This window comes from Miniopterus natalensis, chromosome 9, assembly GCF_054644295.1.
Source record: "Miniopterus natalensis isolate mMinNat1 chromosome 9, mMinNat1.hap1, whole genome shotgun sequence".
In the NCBI taxonomy this organism is placed as follows: Eukaryota; Metazoa; Chordata; class Mammalia; order Chiroptera; family Miniopteridae; genus Miniopterus; species Miniopterus natalensis.
Window position 1 is genome coordinate 37,850,892 of NC_142089.1, and position 25,974 is coordinate 37,876,865.

General features: G+C 34.3%; 1 protein-coding gene and 1 pseudogene across 7 annotated transcripts in view; both read right to left on the minus strand.

The window, feature by feature from the left end:
* Positions 1 to 25,974, minus strand: part of DOCK7 (dedicator of cytokinesis 7) — a 155,418-nt gene that overhangs the window by 34,918 nt on the left and 94,526 nt on the right. For 6 of the 7 annotated variants that reach the window (XM_087820488.1, XM_087820487.1, XM_087820486.1 and 3 more), the window contains 11 exons: positions 23,325 to 23,414; positions 22,269 to 22,364; positions 20,301 to 20,441; positions 20,100 to 20,213; positions 17,622 to 17,792; positions 14,551 to 14,690; positions 11,714 to 11,883; positions 9,857 to 10,011; positions 4,756 to 4,938; positions 4,515 to 4,650; positions 989 to 1,085 (listed from right to left, as the gene is read on the minus strand). In XM_087820488.1, coding sequence (XP_087676614.1) covers positions 989 to 1,085; positions 4,515 to 4,650; positions 4,756 to 4,938; positions 9,857 to 10,011; positions 11,714 to 11,883; positions 14,551 to 14,690; positions 17,622 to 17,792; positions 20,100 to 20,213; positions 20,301 to 20,441; positions 22,269 to 22,364; positions 23,325 to 23,414 — 1,493 coding nt within the window. Of the gene's footprint in view, positions 1 to 988; positions 1,086 to 4,514; positions 4,651 to 4,755; positions 4,939 to 9,856; positions 10,012 to 11,713; positions 11,884 to 14,550; positions 14,691 to 17,621; positions 17,793 to 20,099; positions 20,214 to 20,300; positions 20,442 to 22,268; positions 22,365 to 23,324; positions 23,415 to 24,588; positions 24,682 to 25,974 lie in introns of all 7 variants that reach the window. The other variant, XM_087820491.1, reaches the window with a different exon arrangement.
* Positions 10,577 to 11,605, minus strand: LOC107533780 (ras-related protein Rab-2A pseudogene; annotated as a pseudogene).

The window sequence follows — 25,974 nt, forward strand, 5'->3', positions numbered from 1 at the left end:
TGACCAGAAATCGAACCCCGATCAGCTGGATCCTAGGTCGACGCTCAACCGCTGCGCCACGCCCGGCCGGGCTGCTGTTATGTTTCTCTATTGGCTTGCATAGGGCCTTGTTTCCTGTTTTATGATTTCACTGTCTGTGAACTAATATTTCTGGAAGTTTATTTGTAAGAATCCTCTAACACTTGGGCTGCAGATGGTTTCAGACGGAGTGACCAATCATCTTGGTTTGTTTTAGGATAGGACTGAGGGGTTCCCTGGGATATGAAACATTTAGTGCTAAAATTAAGAGTACTAGGCAAACCTGAATGAACTGGCAACCATATTCTAAAGTTTTTCTGACCAGTCAAGCTACTTGAGGGCTAACTTGTAATTACAAATTGTCAAGAGAAAATATTTAGCCCCTTGATTTACTGCCAAGTTTCAAACAAAGCAATTTTACTGCAGTTACCTAGGCAGTGAGGAGAGTTTATTTCTAGTTTTCTTTACACTGAAAAGTGCAGTCCTTTAGGCTCCTGGACTCATGGTAGTGCCTTTTCAGTTGTTTTGTGCATTAGGATCAGTCAGTGTACCTAGCTTGCCTCTATGCTAGAATCAGAAGACCCAAACTGTTTTGACTTCTTTAATTATATTTTAAGCTCCAAGAGGACAAAGATTAGTTTTCTAGTTTTTTGTAATCTCTGAAATATTCAGTTCAGTGTGACATCCAAAATATATTCTAAAATAGTTTTAGAATGCAATTTTCCAAGACGGTGTTGCTGGGGAAAATGGTACATTTAAAATATGTAACATTTTGCTTTGCTTTAACCACATTAAAAATTCTTCCCCCAAATCTTTTTAATTCTTCAATTTAAAAATTAAATACAACAACTTTTTCTTCTAAGATTTGAATCCCTAACATATATATAAAAAACACTAAAATTAATAATTTTCCTCTTGCATTTGAAATTCAACAAGCCTATCAGTAACATCAAGTAGAAAGTTATATTACTTGTCAAGCTTCTCAGTGTTTTGACGCCAGTGAGTCATATCCTTTCTCCACCTCAGATTTTCTTGACTTCCAAAGGCACTTCCAGATGGGCTTCTCTCTGCCAAATAAATTTCAAACCATTTTAAAAATGTTACTTCAATTGGACCACATATATGTATATCTGCAAACATTTAAGAAACACCGCACAATGTTACTAATTTTATACACAACCATTTTATCAATATAAGTGGAAAAACCTGACAACAGTGCTTTTTATTAAAAGTTTTCACAACAGTTACAGAAGAAATATATTTGCTACATATATTACAAAACAACAAGACCCTTTTAAATAAGCAAATTTCCCAATACTGATCTTCTCAAAATCTTAACCATGGCTTTTATGGCCCTACATGATATAACCTTACTTCCCACCACTCTTCTTCTTGCTTACACCACCACAGTTATTGTGTGCGGATGTGTATTCTGTACATATAGTTTCATGATATATGCTCCTGATTTAGGACCTGTGCAAGAGAGTTGTTCCTTTTACCAGATTGCTCTTCCCACATTTTCACTGGCCAATCATCAACAACACAGAAACTCTTAAACACTCCTTTTCCTCTTAATTTTCTTTATTTCTCTCCATAGCATTTATAAACACAAGATCATAAACCACTAGAACAGAGATTATGTCGACTTTTCCACCACTTGATGCCTGGAGTTGACATTTCTGGTACATTTTGAGAGCTCAGTAAGTTTTTGTTTGATAAATAAAAAAAATAAGGAGAATTCCTAAAGTAATTACTTCTTTTGGACAAAGGAAGGCAGAACAAGAGAAAAACAGGGGCTTTCTCTCAAGAGGTTTCTAGGATGGAGGGTGGATTGAATAGTATAGACTCTTTTAAGGGGCAGTAGCAATAGACTTGATTCATACAAACCTAGCAGAAGTGGAGAAGGCATTGGGAATTGTGCAGAAATATAAAAATATTCAAACAATAGAATGTTATGATTTTAGGCTTTCAATGAGAAAACTAATGCTCCTTTTTGAAAAACATAAGACCTTAAATTAGTTGGAAAGATGAAAAGAAAAATGAAAGTAAACATTTAGAGTTCAAATACAAATTTAAAAAAATTCTGAGAAACAAATGTAATTTATTATACAACAAAGGACATGTCTGGATATTCCTTCTGCTCTCTCTCCCTTCGCTTCTCTTTCTTTTCTTACCTCTTTTTGATTTGGAATCTCTATCTTTAAGAAATTTTGTAAAAGAAAGCAAAAATTATATGCCTGTATTAAGATAGTTCACTGAATAAATACTTGGTTTATTTATATTTTTATCATAAACTTTTTTCCCCATGAAACTGTTTCATCTCCTTAGTTAAGAATGTCTATCATTAAGTGACCTAGCTTAAATGTCCAAATGCAAGTAAGAATCACAAAGGCCCAATTTTTCTAAGATAAGAAGAATTTCAATTCTTTTTTTAAACTGACCTGTAACATAAGTTTCCGATGTACAACATAATGAATTCAATATATGTATATATTATAAAATGATTACCACATAAAGTCTAGTTAATATCCATCACAGCACACACATGAAAAATTTTTTTTTCGCCCGGCCGGGCATGGCTCAGTGGTTGAGCGTCGACCTAGGATCCAGGCGATCGGGATTCAATTCCCGGCCAGGGCACATGCCCGGGGTTGCGGGCTCGATCAATGACTCTCTCATCATTGATGTTTCTATCTCTCTCTCTCCCTCTCCTTTCCTCTCTCTAAATTCAATAAAGATATATTAAAAAAAAAAAAGGAAATTATTTAAAAATAAATAAATAAATTTTTTTTTCTTATAACGAGAACTTTTAAGTTCTACTCTCTGAGCAACTTTCTAATATGCAACACAGTATTATTAACTATAGTCACCATGCTGTAGATTACATCCCTATTTCTTATATATTTCATAATTGAAAGTTTGTACCTTTTGACACCCCCCCCTTTACCCATTTTGCCCATCCCCACACTCCTGCTTCTGGCAACCATCTATTGGTTGTCTGTAAGTTCAGTTTGTTTTTTTACATTCCACATACGGAACTTTAATTCTTAATTCAAACAATGATAGCTGTCCGAACACAGGTTTAAAAATGTAACAAACATATTGAAAACAGCTCCACTCTTTCAAACAATACACTTCAAAAAGAACTGTGGTATAATGTGAAGAACACTAAATTGGAAGTCAAAAGATCCTGATTCTGTCATTTAGTTTATAATAGGCAACTTATTCAACTTTATGAGTTTTATTTTCTTTACCTTAAAGATGAGGCTAATTATTCATTAGGTTTTGGTAATAATTAAATGACCTAGTTAAAGGTTAATTTTCATAGCTTTTTAGAAGTCTGTTGTACATAATAAATGAGTTAAAATAAAATCCATAGGTACACTGTGAACTGACTATAACTACAGTGAAAAAAATGGTGCTCTAATAATTCCATTAAAGGCAAAGACTTATCTTATTAATAATTAAACTGCAAACACACATAGCACATAAAAGATATTTAGGTTCACTTAAATAAATGATCGCTATGGTATCAGCCTTTCAGAAAACAATAAAAAATATACATGCAAATGTATGTTAATATTTTAAGTCAACAAATATATATGGAATTGTTAGCATGTGTCACATACACAGATGACTAAGCCATGGCCCTGACCTTAAGGAGCTCTCAGCAACAATATTATTTGTGTGTCACTTTAGAATTTATGAAATGCTTACACACACAGTCACTACAAAGATAAGATCAGTTTGTTTACACTACCTTTTAAATTCTCAAAACTATCACCAGTAGATGAAGAAAAGGAAAATGAGGAGATTAAGTGACTTGGCCATGGTTATATGGTTCGTGGTTAGCTGATCTGGGATTAGAAACAGGCCTCTAAAGCTACTTTTTCTTCTCCCTGATATTTGAGTTTGATGGGCAATATCTTTGCCTTAGATATAGGGTATATTAATTCATTGTGTAAACTAGGAAACATTTAAGAATAAAAGGTGGCGCTACATAGAATTTATGGCACCAAGAGTGAACCCTAATAGAAACTATAGACTCTGGGTGATCATGATGTGTCAGTGTATGTTCATTAGTTGTAACAAGTATACCACTCTGGAGGGGGATGTTGATAATGGGAGAGGCTATGCCTATGTGCAGGCAGGGAAATCTCTGTTACTTCAGCTCAATTTTGCTTGGAACCTAAAACTGTACTAAAAATAGTCTATTTTTTTAAAATAAAAGATACTATTAATAATCATGCAAGAGCAACAGGAATAAACTGAGACTATCCAGAGCAAATCACAAAGTATGTTTTACCCTAAAATCAAAATTCTAACTTGAATTCCTGCAGAGAAATGGTTATTCAGCTTAATTCACAGTTACATTTAAAATACTTTTTCAAAAGTATAGAATTGTCATTGAAGACTTGCAACAATGATCATTATAAAATATACTTAAAGGAAAATGAAGTAATTCTCACCAGAAGGAGAAGGTATTGTGTACGTACCAAGCTGTCCTCGGCTTCGGCGCACCATTTCTTGCCTAGCACCTATGCTCCCAAGAATAGCTTCTTCAAGCTTAGCTCTCATGTCTTTTGATTTCTTAAAGGTCAAACTATTCATTCTTTCAAACACTTTCTTTCCCTAAAATTTAAACATTAGAAAAGAAGAGGCATTGAGAAAAATTTCTTCTTTTTCCACATAGTTCCCTTTCTTGCTCCTCTTCGCAATGGTATAATGACCACTTACTTTGTATTCAAAGCAAGATACACAGAGATAAAGCAGATCTAACAGCCGGTTTAGCTGCAAGACTGAGAGATCTGTAAACCACTTTTGTAGAACTGTCTCATCTGCATTCTTAAGAACCCAAAGTAGACAGATCAAAAGGCTCCGACTTGATTCTGCTGAAAAGGTAGTGTGTTGCCTGCCACTCTGAAAATCAAGAACAGTAGAATGAGACAGATTGAACAATGATCTTTTTTTTTTGGGGGGGGGGGTTGTCAGTTGTTTTCTTCTAAAAGCAATAAAACAAAATTTGCTTAAAATCAAATATTAAAAAGAACCATTTGATTTAAACAATGCTTGTATATATCATGTAGAACCTTAAACTTAAGGTCCTGAAGTTTATTGAACCTTTCCTAGCAACATAAGATTGTTTTAATTTGTGGTAGGGCTTCCAGCAGATGTTAACAGAAAATATAAAGCAAAAAACGAAAAGGTCTTGCCCGGCCAGGCGTGGCTCAGCGGTTGAGCACTGACCTATATAATCAAGGAGATCGAGGTTCGATTCTCAGTCAGGGCACATGCCCGAGTTGCGGGCTCAATTCCCAGTAGGGGACATGCAGGAGGCAGCCAATCAATGACTGGCTCATCACTGATGTTTTTAACTCTCACTCCCTCTCCCTCCCTCTCTCTGAAATCAAGAAAGACATATTTTAAAAAAACAAGAACAAAAAAAATCTAAAGGTCTTACCATTAAAAACTAACATATCTACCACACAATATCAAACATAGTGAAAGTAAAGGAAAGGAAACCACACAACTGACTCAGAAAATAACAGAAGTATAAGAACAGAAAGTAATAACAAAAAGTTTATCAGGTTTAGAGAACAATTGTTTTCTGTCAAGGGCCACTGACAAAAAGGAAAAGTCTTAAGACATTATATAAATAAAAAGCATTTTTACACAGAGCATATAAAGAAGTTAAGGTGCTATTTTCAGTCTGTATTTGTACACATTATGTAAAATACAAATGAAAAACTAGGAGTAAGAACTTGTTTATAGTATTATATATTGTATATTTACTCTGTTCCAGTGATCAGGCTAAGCTCCTTATATACATTATTTCATTTAGTCTTCCAACAATAGGATCAACAAATTTCATATAATGCGGTGTAACAGACAAATACAAAATACTATAACTAACAATTGAAGAATATTCATTCTTTTATTGTTACTTTAAAAAAAAAATCATTTTAGAGAGAGAGGAAGGGAGAGGGAGAGGGATTGGGAGAGAGAAACATCAATTGGAACCTGCAACCTGAGCATATGCCTTTACTGGAATCAAACAGGTGACCTTTCAGTGCACAGGACGACACTCAACAAACTGAGTCACACTGACCAGGGCAGACTATTCGTTCTTTTAGAATACATAAGATATTTGCAAGAACTAAACATATATTTAGACTATAAAACCATTTGCCACAAATATAACAAACTGAAATTATACAGAGTCAATTCAAAGTAGCTTTAACACAAGAAAATGAAATGAGCCCAGACGGCATGGCTCAGGGGTTGAGCATCGACATATGATCCAGGAGATTGAGGTTCCATTCACAATCAGGTCACATGCTCGGGTTGTGGGCTCGATCCCCCAGTAGGGGGAATGCAGGAGGCAGCCGATCAGTGATGACTGTCTCATCATTGATGTTTCAACTCTCTCTCCCTCTCCCTTTCTCTCTCTGAAATCAATAAAGATATATATATTTTTTTTTAAAAAGAAAAGAAAATGAATTGAGGGGTCACAGTAAAAGACTAAAAAGCAAAATAACATGACTGTTTGAACAGATGCCGGAAAAAAAACATGATAAGGTTAAACAATTATTCATAATTAAAAAACAGAACTCTTAGCAAACTAGGAACAGAAGGGGACTTCCATAATATATAGCACATATGTTTAAGAATGAAAAGTTGGAAAGTTTCTCTTTTAAGGATGTCAACTCTTCTATTCAACATTATGTTGGAGGTTCTAGCCAGGAAAGTAAGTTATGAAAAAAATGAAACAAAGAAACGAAACTGCCATTATTCACAGATGATTGTGTATGTAGAAAAAAAAAATCTATACATGTTACTAGGTTATCAATTTCTGCTGGAAATAAACATCATTGTATAAAAATCAATTATATTTCCACATAAAAGCAATCAACAGTTAGAAAACATAATTTTTGAAAAACATTTTTATAAGAATATAAGATTATAGGTAAATATATGTATTATTTTATTATATTACATATAATAAAAATATAAAAAACATGAAGGACCAAAAATATATCTACAAAAGATGTAGTAGGCCTCTTTGGTGAAAACTATAAAAGTTTATGTATTCATAGACAATAGAGAAGACCTAAATAATGGGGAGATCTATCACATTCAAGAATTAGGAGACTCAACAGTTTAAACATATCAGTGTTCCCAAAAATTAATCCATAGATTCAATACAATTTCAACCAAAATCCCAATAGGTTCATTGGCTTTTATTTATTTTAGTGGACCTTCATAAGGGAATTCTACCATTTATGTAGAAATACAAAAGAACAATTAGCCAAGAAAATTTTAAAAAAATGTATGAAGACTTTCTCTACATGATAGACCATACAGAGGTAGTACTCCAGAGCAGTAAGGAAAATAACATTTAAAAAAATATATTTTTATTGATTTTTAGAGAGAGAAGAAGGGAGAGGGAGAGACAGAAACATCAATGTAAGAAACATTTATGGGCTGCCTCCTGCATTCCCCCCACCGGGGATGATGTCCGTAACCCAGGAATGTGCCTTGACCAGGAATTGAACTAGAGACATTTCAATGCTCGGGATGACACCCAAGCAACTGAGTCACACCATAAATGAAGTTGAGATGATTTGGTATAATATATAAAATAAATAAATGAACCTGGATCCCCCAAATTCCACTGTTCATGAAAACCAATTCCATTATATTTTAGGATTGTATGTAAAAGGAAAAACAAAAAAAGTATTTAAAAAATAACATAAAGGAATACCTTAAAAAACTTAGAATAGGGAAATTTAAAAAAAAGACACCAAAAAATACTAGGAAAAGACTGACAAATTTAAGTATTTTAAAATAACACACTCTAATCACCAAGTTTACTACTAAGTGTGGGAAAAAGCAAGCCACATAAAATATAAGACCAACTTATAATTGACAACAGGCTTGAGCCAGAACATATAAACTTCTGCAAACCATAAACAAAGGTAGACAACCCAACGGAAAACGGGGGAAAAACTCTAGACATTTTAAGAGAAAATCCAAATGGTCAATACACAAATGAAAAAATGTGCACCCTCATAAGACACCAGGGAAATGAAATACAACTATAAATTACCAGATTGACAAAAGCTGAAAAATCTGGAAATTCTAAGTGATGATGAACATATGAAAGAATGGAAACTCTCATAGGAGCAAGTATAAACTGAGATGAACCCTTCAGAAGAAACCCTGGCATATCTGGTATAGATGAAGAAACATAGTCTATGACTCATTAAATTCCACTCCCAGTAAATACTCCAAATAATAGTATATACATGCATACAGAATACATATAAAAGAATATATAGGATTGCTATTTATAATAATAGACCAGAAACCATTCATGCATCTATCAACAGAATGGGTAAATAAACTGACCTATAGTCGGATAGTGGAATACTATACAGAAAAATAAATCAGTGAATTATAGCTACAATTTATAACTTGCATAAATACTAAAGACATAATATAAAACTAAACTATACTATGCAGACTTAGATGGTAAAACTATAAACAAAATTAAGCAACTATTTTATTAGTCAGAATAATGGGAGTTTGCTAAATAGTTGTGGTAGAGAAAAGCAAGCTAAAGATTTCTAAAAGCAGTCAATGTTCTATATTTTGTCCTAAGTGATGGCTACAAAGGCATTCATTTTATAATATTTTGTTAACTTGTACATTTATGTTTCATGTACTTTTTCATGAGCAGTATATTTCACATAAAAAAAAAAGTTTAAAAAAATGAAAAAGTCAATAAAATTGAGAGTAGTGGTTATTTTGAGGGGAGAGCTGGAGTGACTTGGGAACTTCCAAAGTATTTGCAATGTGCTATTTCTAAACCTGGGGGGTAGGTATACTGCTGTTTCTTCTATTATTTTACTTTAATTGTACATGTACTTTATATATTCTTTTGTATGTGTAATACCAAAAGGACAAGGAATAAAAGAAAATTGATAAATTAGAATTCATCAAAATTAAAAATTTTTGCACTTTAAATGACACCATCAAGAAAGTGAAAAGATAATCCACAGAATGGGAGAAAATATTTGAAATCATCTATATATAGGAGTTGTACCCAAAATGTATAAAGGACTCTTTCAAGTTAGTAACAAAGAGGAATAACACAATTTTAAAATGGCAAAGAACGTGAATGGACTTTTCTCTAAATAAGATAGATGTGCAAAAAGATGTGCCGATAAGCAAATGAAAAGATGCTCAACATTAGTAGATATTAGGGAACTGCAAATCAAAACCACATTGAGATGCCACTTTATATGCACTAAGGTGGCTACAATAAAAAAATAAAAAGATAATAACAAGTGTAAGTCAGGATTTGGAGAAACAAGAGCCTTTCATTCATTGCTGGTGAGAATGTAAAATGTACAGCCACTGTGAAAAAGAGTTTAGAAGTTTCTTAGAATGTTACAGACGACATGTTGTGGAATTGTGCACCTGAAACTTGTATAATTTTGTCAACCAGTGTCGCCCCAATAGATTCAATATAAAGGAAAAAAAGAATAAAATGGATTAAAAAAGAAAATAGGCTATATAATAAGGCACTTTCAAAATTCTGAATGACAGAATACAGAGCTTCATACCGTAAACCCTGAGATAATTAATATTTAAAAAAAAAACTTGGTACAAGATAGTAATATTCTCAGAACCTTAATGTATCCACAAAATAAATTAAGCTTAGAGCACTTCTGCATCAGCTAATATAATAAATAATCTCAGTTATTTAAGAGTACATCCTTGTAAATATCTGTCTTTCCAGAGAAAACTTCTGTAGGAGGGTTGTTTTTACCGTTGATGTGAGGAGGAAACTGCCAGGCCTTGTTAGCTGAGGAACTGACGTTCCTGCAATTGCCATGGCAACTGTCTGGCTTATCATGCTTCCACTCTCACTTTCATAATCATCAGTGGCTATACAAATTGGTCTTCCTCGTTGATTGTGAGTTTCTGGGAAAAAATAATCCAAAATAAATAAATAAATAATAAATAAATAAAATTTCTGTTTAGCTTACTTAACAGTTACTGAGCATACAACCCCCTTTCCTATTCTCCACTACTCTAAAAAAAAAAACAAACCCCCAAAAACCTGTTAACATGTAATATTTATCCTTAAAGTTACCTCTTTTAAACAGTATTTTACATAACTTAAACATCAACTTATTCCTACAGTAATAACATTAGTTTTGTTGCAAACTTTACCTTGCTAGTAAACAGTAAAAGAAGATTTAATAATTTAAGCATTTTTGTCTCCAAGTAAGGAAACCTACTTGAGTGATCAAAATACTGGAAAAATTACTCAACTATCAGTCCTTTAAAGCAAGAAGTGGTTATCTTTGTATCACCAGCACCTATTAAAGTTCTTCATACTAGGTACTCAGTTTTTATTGAACTGCAAGTATTTATCAAGTTAATAGCTAGGGTTTTTTTGGCTTTGTTTTATTTTTTAAGGGAACATTAACCATTTATTCAAAGTTAAACAATAATTTGAAAAAGTAAAGTCCTCTGTGACATAAAACCATTTCAAATAATTTCATTTCTCAGCTGAGCAGGAGAGAGTGAAAGGAACAGTGAGTAGGCCCCATTTTGGCAGCGAGATAGTAAAAACGGACTCAACAGCAGCCTCCCCCAGCCTCCTCCCTGACTGCCTGCATGTGTGGCATTAGTAGCAGCATGCTGAGGGCAAATTTTAATGCCATTTGCCTCATTATTAACGTCAAAGACTCCTTCTTGGATTTTTTCATAAATTCCTTTTGCTGTATTAATAAATGCTTCTTCTACACTGGAAGCAGTCTTCAGAAGTTTCCATGAAGATAAGTCCATGTTCTTGTGCAAAAGCTTCACCTTCTTTTTCACTTCTCTTCTAGATTCTAAATCACTTTTATTTCCAATAAGTATAATGACCATGTTGGATTTGGAATGCTGGTAGGTATCTTCTAACCAGGTTGTCAAGTGGTTAATGTATCTCTCCTTGTAATGTCATGTACTAGTAAAGCCCCCGCTGTACCTCTGTAATGACCTTGTGATAGAACGAAAGGACTCTTGCCCTGCCGTATCCCATATCTGAAGTTTTATTTGTTTCCCATCAATAGTAATCATTCGAGCACCGAATTCTTCATCCTACAGTGATTTCTTTAGAGCAAATGAAGGAATTCAAGTAAATTCTAATATGAAAAGCAAGACCAATAAAACTTTGCAGGTCCTAATTTTTAAAAAGCAAAAAAACTTCATCTTATTAACCCAATGTTAGCAATAAACCTAATTATTGATATTCAGGTGAATATTAATTTAAATTATATTTATATCAATAAAATTGACACTGAGGGTAGTAGACAGCTTTCAGGTTTTCTTGTATTTTAGAGGAACAATAAGTACACAAAAACCCTATTTCCTAAGAAGTAGGAATGGAAACACTATATAATCATTATTTTAAATTTTGTCATAAGAACTACTTACAGAAAACTTGCAGTGGATTCTCTCACACAGTCAAAAGATTTTCAGTAATATGGTTAAGTATTTCTAGTTTACTTAGGTCAGTGTACATTTCCTTGTATTTCTTCTCCTAAAATAAGATCTTTATTCTTGAGAAATTTTCTAACACTTTTATATATTGAGGTTTGCTTTTAAAATCTGTCTTAAATATACTAAGTACCTGTAAAATCATACAGCTGAGGAACAGTTTCCATGATGATGCCAATCAGAGGTAGATATAACATGGCCACCCGAGCCTTTGTCGGAGGGTCAGAGTACCGTGGGTCTGAGTCATGACTGGATAGTAAATTGTGTACCATATTGATGACTTTCTTATGCAATCCAAACAGCCTATTTAAAAAGAAGATGGAGAAGCAGCAGCAGTAAGGTCACAGAGATTAGTTAATATCTTTAAAGCAAACAGTAAGCCATGGTAATCAATTTTGTTCAACTTCTTAACTTTGCCACATATTTGAATGTATTCCTATAAAAACACTTCTCATTTTAAAGTTAATAAATATCTCTCTGTGTAAATAAGAATTGAGGGAAAAGAAATGTACACAAACTCACTTAATTTTTTTACATTAACTCATTAATACATTTCAATATTAAATAAGTTAAGAGCAGTTACGGTTGTATTTTAAAGCAAAAAAAAAAAAGGAGGGAAATTTTAAGTAGCTGTAAATTTTATTTCATCAAATGAGATCTTTTCACATTTACCAAAAGTAAACTTTTATTTCCTTTTTCCAAAAGGAAAATCATCTACTTAGTAGATTATGAAGTCCACAGGCTGGGGTTGCCTTTGACATCTTTTTAAACTGAACTTTCTTGCTCATATACCTCATTTGGGCCCTTACAACTTTTCTAGACTCCCAGTTGCCTGCGTCTCAACTGGGCTAATACACTAGGAATGGTCACTCATCTTCACACTTTTTTTGCCTCTCTTTGAAGGCACTTTGACTATGCAAACCATTCTAATTAAAAATTCCTACAATTTCAACTGGCCCTGAATGCTGTACCTGGCATCGGTTTCAGATCTCATTCTCTCTCTTCTTAAGCCTCTCATCATCAATCTCAGTAAAAGACCTTACCCCCAACTTCTTTTTCTTTTAAGAAAAAAGCCATTACAAATTTGCTCTGGTCACATCTTTTAACACATCTCCCTCTTTATAACTAGAGGATCATCTTTCCTTTTGTCTTAGAAACAGCTGTTATCTTCTCTCAGAAAGTAATTACCCCATATGTTCAATGAACCCCTATTTCTTCAATAGCTTCAATGTCCCCCTTCATTTTTCAAACAAGCCTTTCCTATCTTGAAAATACATATTCATGCCTCACTGGGTGTGGCTCAGTGGTTGAGCAACAAACTAAGATCCAGGAGATACTGGTTCCATTCACAATCAGGGCACATGCCCGGGTTGCAGGCTCGATCCCCAGTAGGGGGGTGCAGGAGGCAGCTGATCAATGACGACTCTCTCATCATTGATGTTTCTATCTCTCTCTCTCCCTCTCTCTTCCTCTCTCTGAAATCAATAAAAATATATTTAATAAAAAAAAAAAAAAGAAAATACATACTTCACTTGAAACTAGTTTCCTCTAGCTTATACAGCATTTCACTTAGTAATAAACTATTATATGATGTCTCCAGTAATAATCTTTCTGAATGTTAAGACTATACAAGGGTTTCCATTTACTTCCTACTATCTACTCCCTTTGTTTGTAACTAAGAGTATTTGAATGTTTACAACATGGTACTTAATAACTTCATCATTTAATAGCTAAATGATTTTTTTAAAAAATATGTTTTTATTGATTTTAGAGAGAGAGGAAGGGAGAGGGATAGAGAGAAATACCTATCGGCTGCCTCCTATATACCCCCTACTGGGGATCAAGCCAGAGAGCCGGCATGTGCTCTGACCAGGAATCGAACCAGTGACTTCTTGGTTCATGGATAGATGCTCAATCCCTTAACCACACTTGCCAGGTGCTAAATGATTTTTTGAAGACACTGAACCTGTTTCCTTATCTATGTATGAGGGTAATAACCTATCTAAGGTGGTTTGAAAATTAAGTTACATAATTTATGTAACATGCCTAATAAAGTACCTTGTATATTGCCTTCCTCAGTAAATACTAGCTTTTACCTCTTAAAAGCATTCAGATTTAAAAGCTGGGATTTGAAACCAAGTAGTCTTACTCCAGAACTCTTAATCTTATCTGCCATTTTATATAGCTGTCTATGAATCTAGCTGGAGATTCTTTCTTCTCCTTTTCAGATTTTTATTCAGAAAGTATATTTTCTTTCTGAACACTATCAAGAACCATATCTAATGAACATACGTCAGATTTCATTCTCTAGATTTCTACTGGACACTTTGTCATCTCATATATTCTCTTCTCAATACTTTCTCCAAGCAGTTCCTCCCCTACTGGTCACTTGCTTTCTGGGTTCTCCCTTTCTACTTCCTGTCTCACCAGTGATCACTCCCAGACCTGAGTGTGCACTCCTTATCTCTCAACAGCTACCAACTCCAGACTTCAACCCATCTAAACTCAATCACATTCAGTAATTAAATAGAAACTTATGCAGGACCCACAATATCCTATTCTAGATATTGGGATAAGACATTGTCCCTGTTCTTAAAGAGCTTGTTTTAGTAATAGAGGAACAGACAGTAAAGTAATAATTCAACGTTACAAATGCTATAATAAAGACATTAATCTTCTACAGAACTATGTCTGTAGTACAAAATTAGCATTTAATCATAGTATATTGTTTCAGTCTTAACTTTCTTCCTATAATTAAGTTTCCAGAAAACAAATCAGTGATCAGTATTAGAACATATTATTGCTACTTACTACTTAGCAAGCTGATGGAATAAAAAGAAAAGCATTCCGCTCAAGTAGAAGAGTGGGTAAGAGTATTCTTTTGATGTAGGAAGTTTAAGTGAGATGTTTCTGTCCCATTGTTCAAAATCAAACCGATACATTCTCCAAGGCAAAAACTGGTCTACTTACCCTTCAGCCTCAGGGTCTAAAATGACAGCCAGCTCTGTTAATACAAGTCCTGCCAAATAATGCTGTTGGCGGAAAGGCACGGACAATTCAAACATATTTGCAATCTTCTGGTCCTGTACATTGGTGGAAAATCCAGAACTCTGTTTGGAAGTGAGGTAGAACAAACTATAATAGCTGTACAACAAAACATCCCACAGACAGATTACAACAAATAAACTGAGACGATTATCTGAAAGTGAGACAAACTTTGCTTAGGGTAATTTATTGCCTAGGGTTTATTATAGATCATTATTATTAACACTGGAGAAAGTAACTGCTCTTACTTTTGGTATAGGAAATGATGAAATACACCTTTAATTATTTTCAATTTCCTTTTTCTCATACTAAAACTTTCCATCTGTTTTTTCTTTATTCTTTTAGCCACTTAATGTTTTAATATTATATTTTGAATGGGAAAAAAGCACCTATGTCCAAATAAAACACAGGGTGGGGCAAAAGTAGGTTTAGAGTTCTGAGTATTCAAAACACAGTCTATTCTTGTATTACTATTTATTAATTATTGTATTATTTCCCAAATGAACAACTGTACACCTACCTTTGCCCCACCCTGTATTATGTACTCACTGCTGAGTATAAGGAAAATATTCATAGTCAAGGTTATTAGTTTTCAGAGAAATTTCAAATATGGGTAAAACTGTTTCTCAGAGAAAATATTCTCTCTAGAAAATCACTATTATTTTATGGTCTACTTATTGAGTTTTTAAAATGTTTTTTAATACTGCAAAATAGCAATCCCCAAGATATAGTTCAAGGCAAGAAGGTCCTCAACTTCATCCCCTCTAATCCATAATTCAAGACCATCCACGAGGTTTCTTAGAAGAACAACAGATTTCAGATTTACTACAGAGAAATCATCTTCCTAATAAGTATAAAATTTCTCTTGCCCCTCCCCACCCTGGCAAAACAGTGCTGTCTCTGCCATATATCAGAATCTGAAAATTATGTACTGAAGTTAGATGACAAGATAGGGAACAAGATAATGAAAGAAATTCTGTCAATTTCTTGGCTGAATATGTTCAGCAGGGAATTAGGTGTAAACAAATGTGTTTCATTAAAGGTTTTAGAATTGTACCTATGTTTAATTTGTACTTGACTGTGTAGCCACATCTTTGGAATAGGTTGGGCAAAGAAAGCAAAAGATTAGCTTCATCCGTTACAGGAAGAAGTGTGTGCTAGCTAGGTAAGAGTATATGGAAATAAGATTTTTTGCAAAGGTAAAGTGAAAAGTTGTGGGTGCTCTCAGATGTTTTCCAGTCTTTCTAAGTGAAGTTTAAAATTTTCTTTTATCAAGCACCTGACATTAATCTAACCTACAGAATTACATTAAGGAATTAAGTATCTCAAAAATAAAATTAAGAGTTCAGATCAACTTTGACTTTAGACATTAAGAGCTTAAGGAAGCAGCTTGTTTGCCTCAGGGATTATATAGCAAAAAGACCGTTTCAGTAGGAGGGAAAATCTAAGCTTCTTTGATACTAAAACCACAAAATCCTTTAATCCCAAACTGTATGACAGGATACATAATAATTGCTGATAACCCTTTTCATCTTTAGAGAAACGACTAGCTGTTGAAGTCAAGTGCTACCCAACAAACCTATAAACATCTATGTAGTTTCCTTTGGGTGTTCTGGATACAAGAGAGGTAGGTAGGGCTTTGTCAGGCTTGCAGTGCAGTTTTGTAGCCGAGCCCTTTTGTGATTTTAATGTTCCTAGTATTTTTTCACAGCTAGAATAATATAATTCTTAATTAGGATATAGGTATACGCTATAACTAAATGTTTCAATTCCTCTGTCACATAGTTTATAGTCCAAGATTAAGAAAGTATGTTAGTCATGTTCTAAAGGACTGCCTGCACATGAAGTTCCAGGAGAAATGTTTAAAAGTAAGCTTTGAGATAACAGAAAAATATAGCTAGTTAAGCACAAAACAATGATAGTTTAAACAGTGCAAGAGTCACAAGATGTCAAGTTTCTGCCTTTTGCTTGAAAGATAACGTCACTGACAGGAAACAGTCTGTAAAATCTGGGTCCTTCAACCCTGCATGCCTTGTTCTCACTATATAATTTGGTGTTGCTGATGTACTGCTTCTTTGTTAAGCAGGGGGAAGTAACTTCAGTGTCTCAAGAATTTATTTTTTTGTAGAAGGAAAGAATATCTTCAAGGTAGCTGTGACCAGCTGCTGACACCTAGGAGTCTGACACAAAAACGTGTTTCTGTGACTAAATAAACATAGACTTCTCACTTCCTGGAACTCCTCCGCTCTGCTTCCCTAGCTACATAAAAACTCCCTACTTTTGTCTTTTGAGAGAGACAGGTCTGAGAGATCTTGCTCTCTCATCCCCTCATGGTGACAAAATCAAATAAATCTGTCTCCGAGCACTGGTGTCTGTTTGGCTAGTGCATTGGGTACACAAACCTGAATTTTGGGAGGTAATTCTGTAACACTTTGACTTCTTTCTCCGCTAAATTATGCTTCATCCCCCTTCCTTTCACTAGTATTAAGTCCTAATAAACATCTTGCACACCAAACTCAGTCTGTTTGCTTCAAGAAAACCCAACTTGTGAAAACATCTAAATAAGTGAGTTTACGTAGGTGAATTCACTTACATGTATACAATCTGTAAGAGTACAACAAATGTCTAGTCACTGTTTTATGCCTGAAACTAATATAATATTGTATGTCAACTGTAATTGAAAAATAAATTTAAAATAAAATAAAGCCAACATGTACCTTGGTTCAAAGCCTAGCTTTGCCATTTTACTGTGTGGCCTGGGGTAAGTTATTGACCTTTCTGTGTTTTAATTTTTTCATCTGTAAAATGGAGATAGTAATAGAATTTACCTCCCAAAGTTGCTCTGAGAATTAAATGATTAATACTTAAAAAGCACTTAATACAGAGCTTGTTATACAACTGTTATTCAACAGTGTTACCTACAATTTCTCCAGTATTTAAAATGCTTTTTCACAAACGTGGACTTTAAGAATATTTCCTTCATACACTTTGCATACCTGAGATGTTGCAGAAGAAACAGAAGGTGATGGTGATGCAGGTGGAGTAAGCAGGCTACAGGGTAAGTTTAATGTAACATAGTGCTCATGGCTGCAGATGATTCTCAGAAAATCCAACCTCAAGGACACCAGGATACTTGGATTTGGTAATGAGTAAAGTTTTGAAGACACCTTGTAAGCACAAACAAGAGAATACCAATTGAATATATCATTTCTCTAGTATCAACCAGAATGAGATTAAAAAATTAAAGAACAGAACTCAGTGGGCAGCTTTTGGGTTTGTGATTTAAATAATAGTATCAGCTTTCTTCAGAATTACTGTTGAAATAAAAAATTTTGAACTACAAGATTTACCATAGAAATCCACTGATTAGGCTAAAAGGCACATTCTTGTATTTCCAACATAGCTTTAAGATTTCTACTTCTCAAAGATGTGCTTTATGGAAAAAAAGAACAACAACAAAACAACTTCATAAAAGAAATTACCCATTCTTTTTACAGTACCTTGTGTTAACCTATATTTACAATGATCTATTTGCTTATTTTCCCAGCTATACCATAAACTACTTGAGGACATATATAAATAGGCTTAATAACTTTTTAAAAATATATATATCTTTACTGATTGCAGAGAGAGGAAGAGGGAGAGAGAGAGATACAAACATCAGTGATGAGAGTCATCGATCGGCTGCCTCTTGCACGCCCCCAGCTGGGGATCGAGCCCGCTACCCAGGCATGTGCCCTGATGGGGAACTGAACTGTGATCTCCTGGATCCTAGGTGGATGCTCAATCGCTGAGCCATGCCCGGCCGGGCAATAACTTTTTTTTTTAATCCTCACCCAGGGATATTTTTTCCATTGCTTTTCAGAGAGAGTAAAAGGGGGAAGGGGGGAAGAGAGAGGGAGGGAGAGGGAGAGAGAAGGAGAGAGAGACATCGATGTGAGAGAGACACATCGACTGGTTGCCTCCCACATGCGCCCCTACCAGGGCCGGGGATCAAGCCTGCAACTGCGGTACGTGCCCTTGGCCAGAATCGAACAAGGGTCCCTTCAATCCACAGGCCAATGCTCTAACCACTGAGCCAAACCAGCTAGGGCTGACTTAATGACTTCAGCATCCTTAGGGTCTAGCTCAATGTTTGACAAACATAGGAGGTCAGTATTTGAAGAATAAAGACAGGAATCGATTTGGGAAGCAACAGTACATTAAATTTTGGGGACAAAGTAAAAATAATGCATACTGTAGCATACTGTATGCAAATGGGTCAGTGCCCACACGTAGTTTTAACTTCTTTATTAAAAGAAACACAGCCCGGCCGGGCGTGGCTCAGCGGTTGAGCATTGACCTAGGATCCAGGCGATCGGGGTTCGATTCCGGGTCAGGGCACACGCCTGGGCTGTGGGCTCAGTCAATGACTCTCTCATCATTGATGTTTCTGTCTCTCTCTCTCTCCCTCTCCCTCTCCTCTCTCCGAAATCAATAAAGATATATTAAAAAAACAACAACATACAAGGCATACAATAGAACAGATCTTCAAAATTCCAAATATTAGACTGCTAAATAGCACTGAACCAGTAGTTCTCCAAATCTAATCTGTGGATCAGCTAGGAAGTGCTTTATAACCACTGCGTTCCACACTCCCCACGCCTGCCACCAGGATTCAAACTCCTCAAAAATGCTGAGATGGAACCCAGAGTTCTATACATATATATATTTGTTTCTTTTTGTTTAAAATAGCACAGATGTCCCTTTTTCTCCCCAATGACCCATTCCACCCTGTACCATCCCCACCATTGTCTGTGTCCTTGGGTTGTGCATATATGCATATGAGGTCTATATATTTTTAAAGCTCCTTTAAAATGTAATTCTAGGATGGTCAAACAGCTTACTAGCAAAATTGCCTATCAGGTCTAATAAGAAATGTTTTCCAAAAGGCAGTTTTCATTAATCATTGATAAAATTTTTAAAACAAAATCAGCTGTTTGTGGGAAAGTTCCAGGATCCTTTTAGTTTAGTAAAAGCAAAATGAATGACATTTGGGACATGGGTAAACATCTGTCTATGATTCTAAACCCTACAATGTCCAGGGCTGCATTAGGAGGAATACATAGCAAAATGCAGCTGCTTTAAATATCACTGAAGACACAAAAAGTGCAGTTAGTTCTTCATTTAGTATAAACACTGTACTTGGTATCTTGGGGCTGCTTTACAAATAGACTATTGACTTGGTGGTATGCTCCAGAATGGGCCAGTGTAACCCAAGGAATAGCCAGTTAGTTGTACTGATATCAGCTTGCCACAGTCTTATGTCCTGATTAAACAAATATAACTTACTTTTGCCTTACTAATAAAACTATGCTGTTTTTAAAATATCAGTATATGCATATGTTCTTAAAGATCTCTTAGCTCTAGCTATAAAAAGAGCAAACACAGTATTTAGGTTATTTGATTACTAATTATTACTAATTATGCATTACCTGTTTATAGCAGGTCTTTATAAGGCTAAAGACAAATCCTCTGTCCATAACAGACAACAGATCATTAAGAAAGAATGCAAGACTTGTGTTGAGTCTTTCAACCATTTCTGTGTCCTGAGAAACAGAATATAAAGCAAAAACAAAAGTATGAGAATTTAATGTGAGCTTGAAAAAGATTGAAAAAAAATAAGCCATCATTACCTTCTGAAATCGTGAAACTATATCATTAGCAATTGTACTGACAAGAGCAGCAATGTCATCCATGAAACGCTCTGGAAAACGAGTTTTCCTTGGCGCACCTAGTTTATCATTAAAGTATAAATGGTGCACCATGCTCTTCACCTGAAAAAATAAATAAGCCATTAGTTTAATTTTTTATGGATGCAATTAACAGCTACAGAGACTCTAAACAATAGGGCTAATTTTTCAATGTACCATGTGATTTAATAGATGGCTGAAATACTTTTAGTTCCTGAAATATTTTGAAAAGTTCACTACGATATTTTGTATGTTCTAAAGAAATAACAAATAAAATACAATCCAATCACTGCATCACCTTCATAAAATTATTCTGGCTATGAATAGGGAAAAAAAATTCTGTGTATGCAAAAGAAAAAAATAGCACCCTTCAAAATTGTTTTAAATCAAATCTTTCGAAGACTCAATAATTTTGCCATTCCATATGCCCCAAACTGTAAGCTTTGAGAGGTTAGAAGCCTTGACTTCACTGTAGTGTCTTCAGCATCTAGTATCTAGTGTCAAGTGGACTAAATATTAATTACAAAATATTGGGTAAAAATTAACAAAGTGATTTAAGCTTACAAAATGTTTTTGGGTATAGATTCTTATCACAGCAATATGGTAACGGTAATAAAAATTTGAGATTCAGGGAAATTGAAGCCAAAGTTCTACATTTAGTAAATAGCAGAGCCAAGTCTTCAACTGTAGCCTTTTGACTAGTTTATATTTAAGAAATCTGAATAAACATGTAATACTAAAAAACTATATTAAAAGCACATGAGCCTGGCCAGCATGGCTCAGTGGTTGAGCATCGACCTATGAACCAAGAGATCACAGTTTGATTCCCAGTCAGGGCACATGCCCAGGTTTTAGGCTTCATCCCCAGTAAGGGGCATGCAGGAGGCACCTGATCAATGACTCTCTCTCTCACCACTGATGTTTCCATCTCTCTATCCTCTCCCTTCCTCTTTAAAATTAATAAAAACATATTAAAAAAACACATGAATTACAAGTTTGGTGTTTATTCTCTAGGGGAAAAAATGAGTTACCTATCATTTATGTATGGTCCCTTATTTATTTGATTAGTAAATCCCTAGAAGAAACAGCTTTTTATCCCCAATATAGGTAACATTCAATGCTGAGAATGACCCTATGAGGTACTCTAGAAGCTCCCTTTGTTTCTTTTCTACCTTTTTGTTTTGGTTTCCTTAGCTTATTTATTTTTTACATCTATTCTGGTAGAAAAAGTTTCAGTGATTTCACAGCTTTCTAGAAGCTGAAGAGGAAGAACCCCAGTGCCAGACTGCCTGCATCTGGAATACAGTTCTGCTCTCTACAAGCAGAGTATACTTCAAGTTACTCAATCTCTCCGTGCCTTGGTAATACTTAGCCCATGGAGACAGTGCTACCAAACTGTACGCACCTGATAAACACATATATACACAAGAAATAAACACTTATGTGTGTGTATAAATATTAAGATACTAATTCATTCATTTAATATCATTTATTAAATTAAGTGAATAAGTATTTTTTAACTGGCTGTAATTGGCATTTCCCTAAGAGGTTTCTACCATAAAAGTAAAAAGTATCTTAAAGCTCTTTTTATTTATGTTTGGTATGAAATCTATAGTACTGCTATTATACAGTAGCATGTTTAGACTAAGAAAGAATGTACCACAGGTCCTTTAAAAAAATAGCTAGCTTCTGCAACCATCCTTAAAAAAAATAAAATGAGCTTTATAATTCCAACTAAATTGTGCTAAGTGTTCACAGTGTTTATTTAGAGCTGTAACATATGTAATTTTGCCTTGGAGGAACATGTAAAACCATTAAGATGGACAATAGAAAAATATTTTTAGTATAAAATAATGAGCTAAGATGAAAGTGTAAGGGAAAAAAATTTAGAAGTGTGTTTATTTTGCTTACCATTAACTCAAAAAAGAACCAGGCTTGTTGCAAAGCTGATTCCCGAACGCTGCCGCTGCAAACAACCCACTGCAAAGCCAGCTCCTCATGAAAAAGCTATCCAGAAGTAAATCCAAAGTTATTATCAAAGTCAAGTCTGTTAATAACACAAACCAAATAATAATGCAACTGCAAATGAAGATATAATGAAAATAAGCAAAATAAGCAAAATAAGGCACGTGAACCATTCAATGATGCAGTGAGAACACCCATTAACGAAACGGCTATTTATACATGTAAGACAGTGGCATGTTGAATAGCTGAAAAATTACATGTTATCTTGCAGTAAAATGTAATTTTAAAAAAACAAGTGGGAAATAGCCTCCTAAATTGTACCTGCAAACAGAAACTAGACCAAAAACTAAGTTACAAATAAAATCTTGTTTGCGCCTTACATACATAGTTCAACATATGCAAATACATTCATAAACTTTGCTGGTACAATTTAGAAAATACCTTTAAAGATTTAAGCTTTGACATAAGACACTAATTTTCAAGTTTTCAGGTATTTAAAGTCTTTTTATAAAAATGGTAGAAATTTCTTGCCTTGTAATGGATATGCGTACAAAGCATTTGCAAAGTAGTGTATAGTAATATGAGAAAGGACTAACGAAACTGTGCATAAGGGAAGCAAAGCAACACATCTTACTAAGAGTGATAATTTTTCTAACTCATCTTCCTTTTCCTGGAGATTTAAAACACAAAACAGAAGCAGTTACAGATACAAAATTAAGAGTTGATACATTTTTTGGCACTAAAATTTGATGATCAAATTTCAATTCACTAAAGTCTAAAAACAGCCAGTCCCAAAAATATACACATTAGAATAACGTAAAAGAGCCTACGCTGGAAAGGTATGTCCCAAAAGGCATCAGTCAAGCAGTGCTTGCGCAAATGTAGTTTTAAATGCAGTGCAAACACTGCAACATCTCATACTGATTATGTAAAGAAATCTTATATCTAGTTAATTGTTGGAGTTATTTTCCCCCTATATGGATTGTCTTCATATGAATCTACCTTTTTAGTTGGTAAGCGTCCCGTTAATGTTTGTAAGAAACTTGACGTCTCTGTGTGCGAAGACATACGATTACAACTTCGATCCATAGCCTATGGAGTGAAGATGAATGAATGACGAGATCACATTAAAGTCTGCTGTGGATGACTTTGCAGCTCAAGGAACACAAACAGTTTTTAAATAGTGTTTTATTGCAGTTTCAGCAACCATCTATTTTATCGCTCATCTCATTTTCACCATTTTAAGCTGTTTTAATAAATATCAAAATGGCTTATAAATATTTTTAGTCTTAAAAAGATGAATATTTTAATAATTACATAAATTCAGAGTGCTGCAAAAAATGAAATTTTTATTTGTGTGATCTATACACATGCACATAGCTAGTAAGAAAATGTAAAAACATACTTCTCAACTGGCTGCACACCAAAAAAAAGAAAACAAAAAATACTTTTATGTTCAATAAAAAAATGTAGAAAGTTTAGAATTTCACTTTTCACTATTATCAAAACTAGTACTCAGGTTTGCCATATACTACATGAAATGTAAATCAATTATAATATTAAAATGCAATTAAATTGTTTCTTCAAGAACAAGACCATTTTCCTCCAAAGCCAATAAACAGATGAGAAGTATATTTTAAGGTATCATGCAGTATTAGCTATCAGGCAATTAGACCTAAGTAAGCAAAACTTAATTCAACTAAATTACAACAAATTTCATTCTTTGCAACACAGCACAAATTAAAACAGATTTTTGCTTCTGGTATTTATTCTTATAGGAGGGGAACATATACTGCTCACATTTAATTTCTGCTCTATTACCAGTACTTTTAGTTGGTGATTATGGAAAAAATGACAAGGTAGTAAATGCTAGATGGAAATGATACAATAACTACACTTTAAACCAAAAGCAAATGGAAAACTGTCAAGTTTTTCCACATAAAATTTTTAAAAATTTCTACTGAAGATGTGCTAGCCCTAAAGTAGAAACTCTTGTCAAAGTCATCAATGCATAAGCAGCAGGCACTGAAATGCTGATAAAGTGCAGGAGGAGGGGAGGAGGACACAGGAAATAGGAAAGCAGAACAATACTGGTGCAACTGGTGGTTTTCATGCATAGTAGTTGAAAAATGTGCTAAGTAAACAAAAATACACACTTTTTAATGATTAAAAACGCAAGCCACTGAAATCATAGTATATGCTAAAAAGTAATGTTCTAAAGGGAAACATCAGCAGCCAATAAAGAAACCTCTAATATAAACACCACCTGTGTTGACTCTGCACTTGGACTGGGGTTGGATCCCCATGGGGCAGCTTTTGGACCACCAGTGTTAACCCAGGAATTGGAGCGATCTAAACCCTAAGCATATAATAGAAAGCAGTTGGAAAGGAAAGAAATATTACATGTGGCATGCTATAAATTATTCTTAAAGAAATCCAGAATTTCCAATGCAAACATTTTTTAAATTAGTACTGTTAAAGCAACCAAAAATTTTAGGCATCTACAGAGTATTAGTTCACCAAAATTATCTTATTACATGAGTATTTAAAAATCACCAAGAACATTAAGTATAGCATCTAAAGGTAATTTCTCTTTATGTAAAGGGATCATCTTGAAGTACCAACAACTAAAGTTCCCACAGCACCATCCCCCCCAATTTTCTTTAAAGATGGAATGAGTAAGCAACAATTAATTTACTCTGAATATAAATAGGGCTTAAAAGAAAAAATGGAAGAAAAAACCACTTCATTCTTTTCTAAAAGACTTTAATTTCATTCCATGTGTCAGCAACTGAAAACTGTGCAATGATACTCCATAATTCTATTTGATCTTGCCTCTTATTTTCTTTCAGGGACTGTCAGGAGAAATTAAGTAAAAAAATTAAGAAAAAAATGTCTAATACTTGCTCCTTCCTAAAAATGATGGTAAATTTGGGGTTGTGCTCAGTTTTATTGTGCTTGTTGTAATTAAACCTAATGGACTACTATATATATTAAGAAAAAACATTCTGGAGCTATTCATAGGAATTATATCTTTATCATTTCTATCACTAATTTTAAGTTAATTTAAAATGTTACTAATGTGTATGACCAGAAGTGAATTATATCTGTCTGTCTCTGAAAGAGGTTATTATAATCCCTGGGCCTAGGGCCTGGGAATCTGCTAATAGAATGGGAGCAAGTTAAAACAAATCTTTAGAGGATTGCTGCAGTAAGATTTATGAAGACAACCCAAGAGAAACTGACTACAAATATCAGGACGTAAGTATGGATCCAAACCAGAAAACACCAAAAGACGGATAGGTAAAAGAAAGAGTAGTTACAGTGCTATTTAGTTCTGTAGAGACAGTATCACCTAGGGAAATGCATAGTTCATCTACAGCACAGTATTAAGTATTAGGTAGTAGTAGAGGGTAGTAGGCAGGTAGATGCAATGGTAAAAGTCTACCAAAGTTTTCTTCTGATGACTTCAATTTTCTCAATGAAGTAGAAGATAAAGTGAGAAGGAGGACTGGTGAGGAGGTGTTAGGAGGTTTGAAGCAACAAAAAGTGGCATGAAACCCTTTTCTGGCAGAATGGGGAAGTAAATGGAATACAGAAATATATATATATATATATAATTGCTTGATAACATCATGGCTCTCTGAGGTTC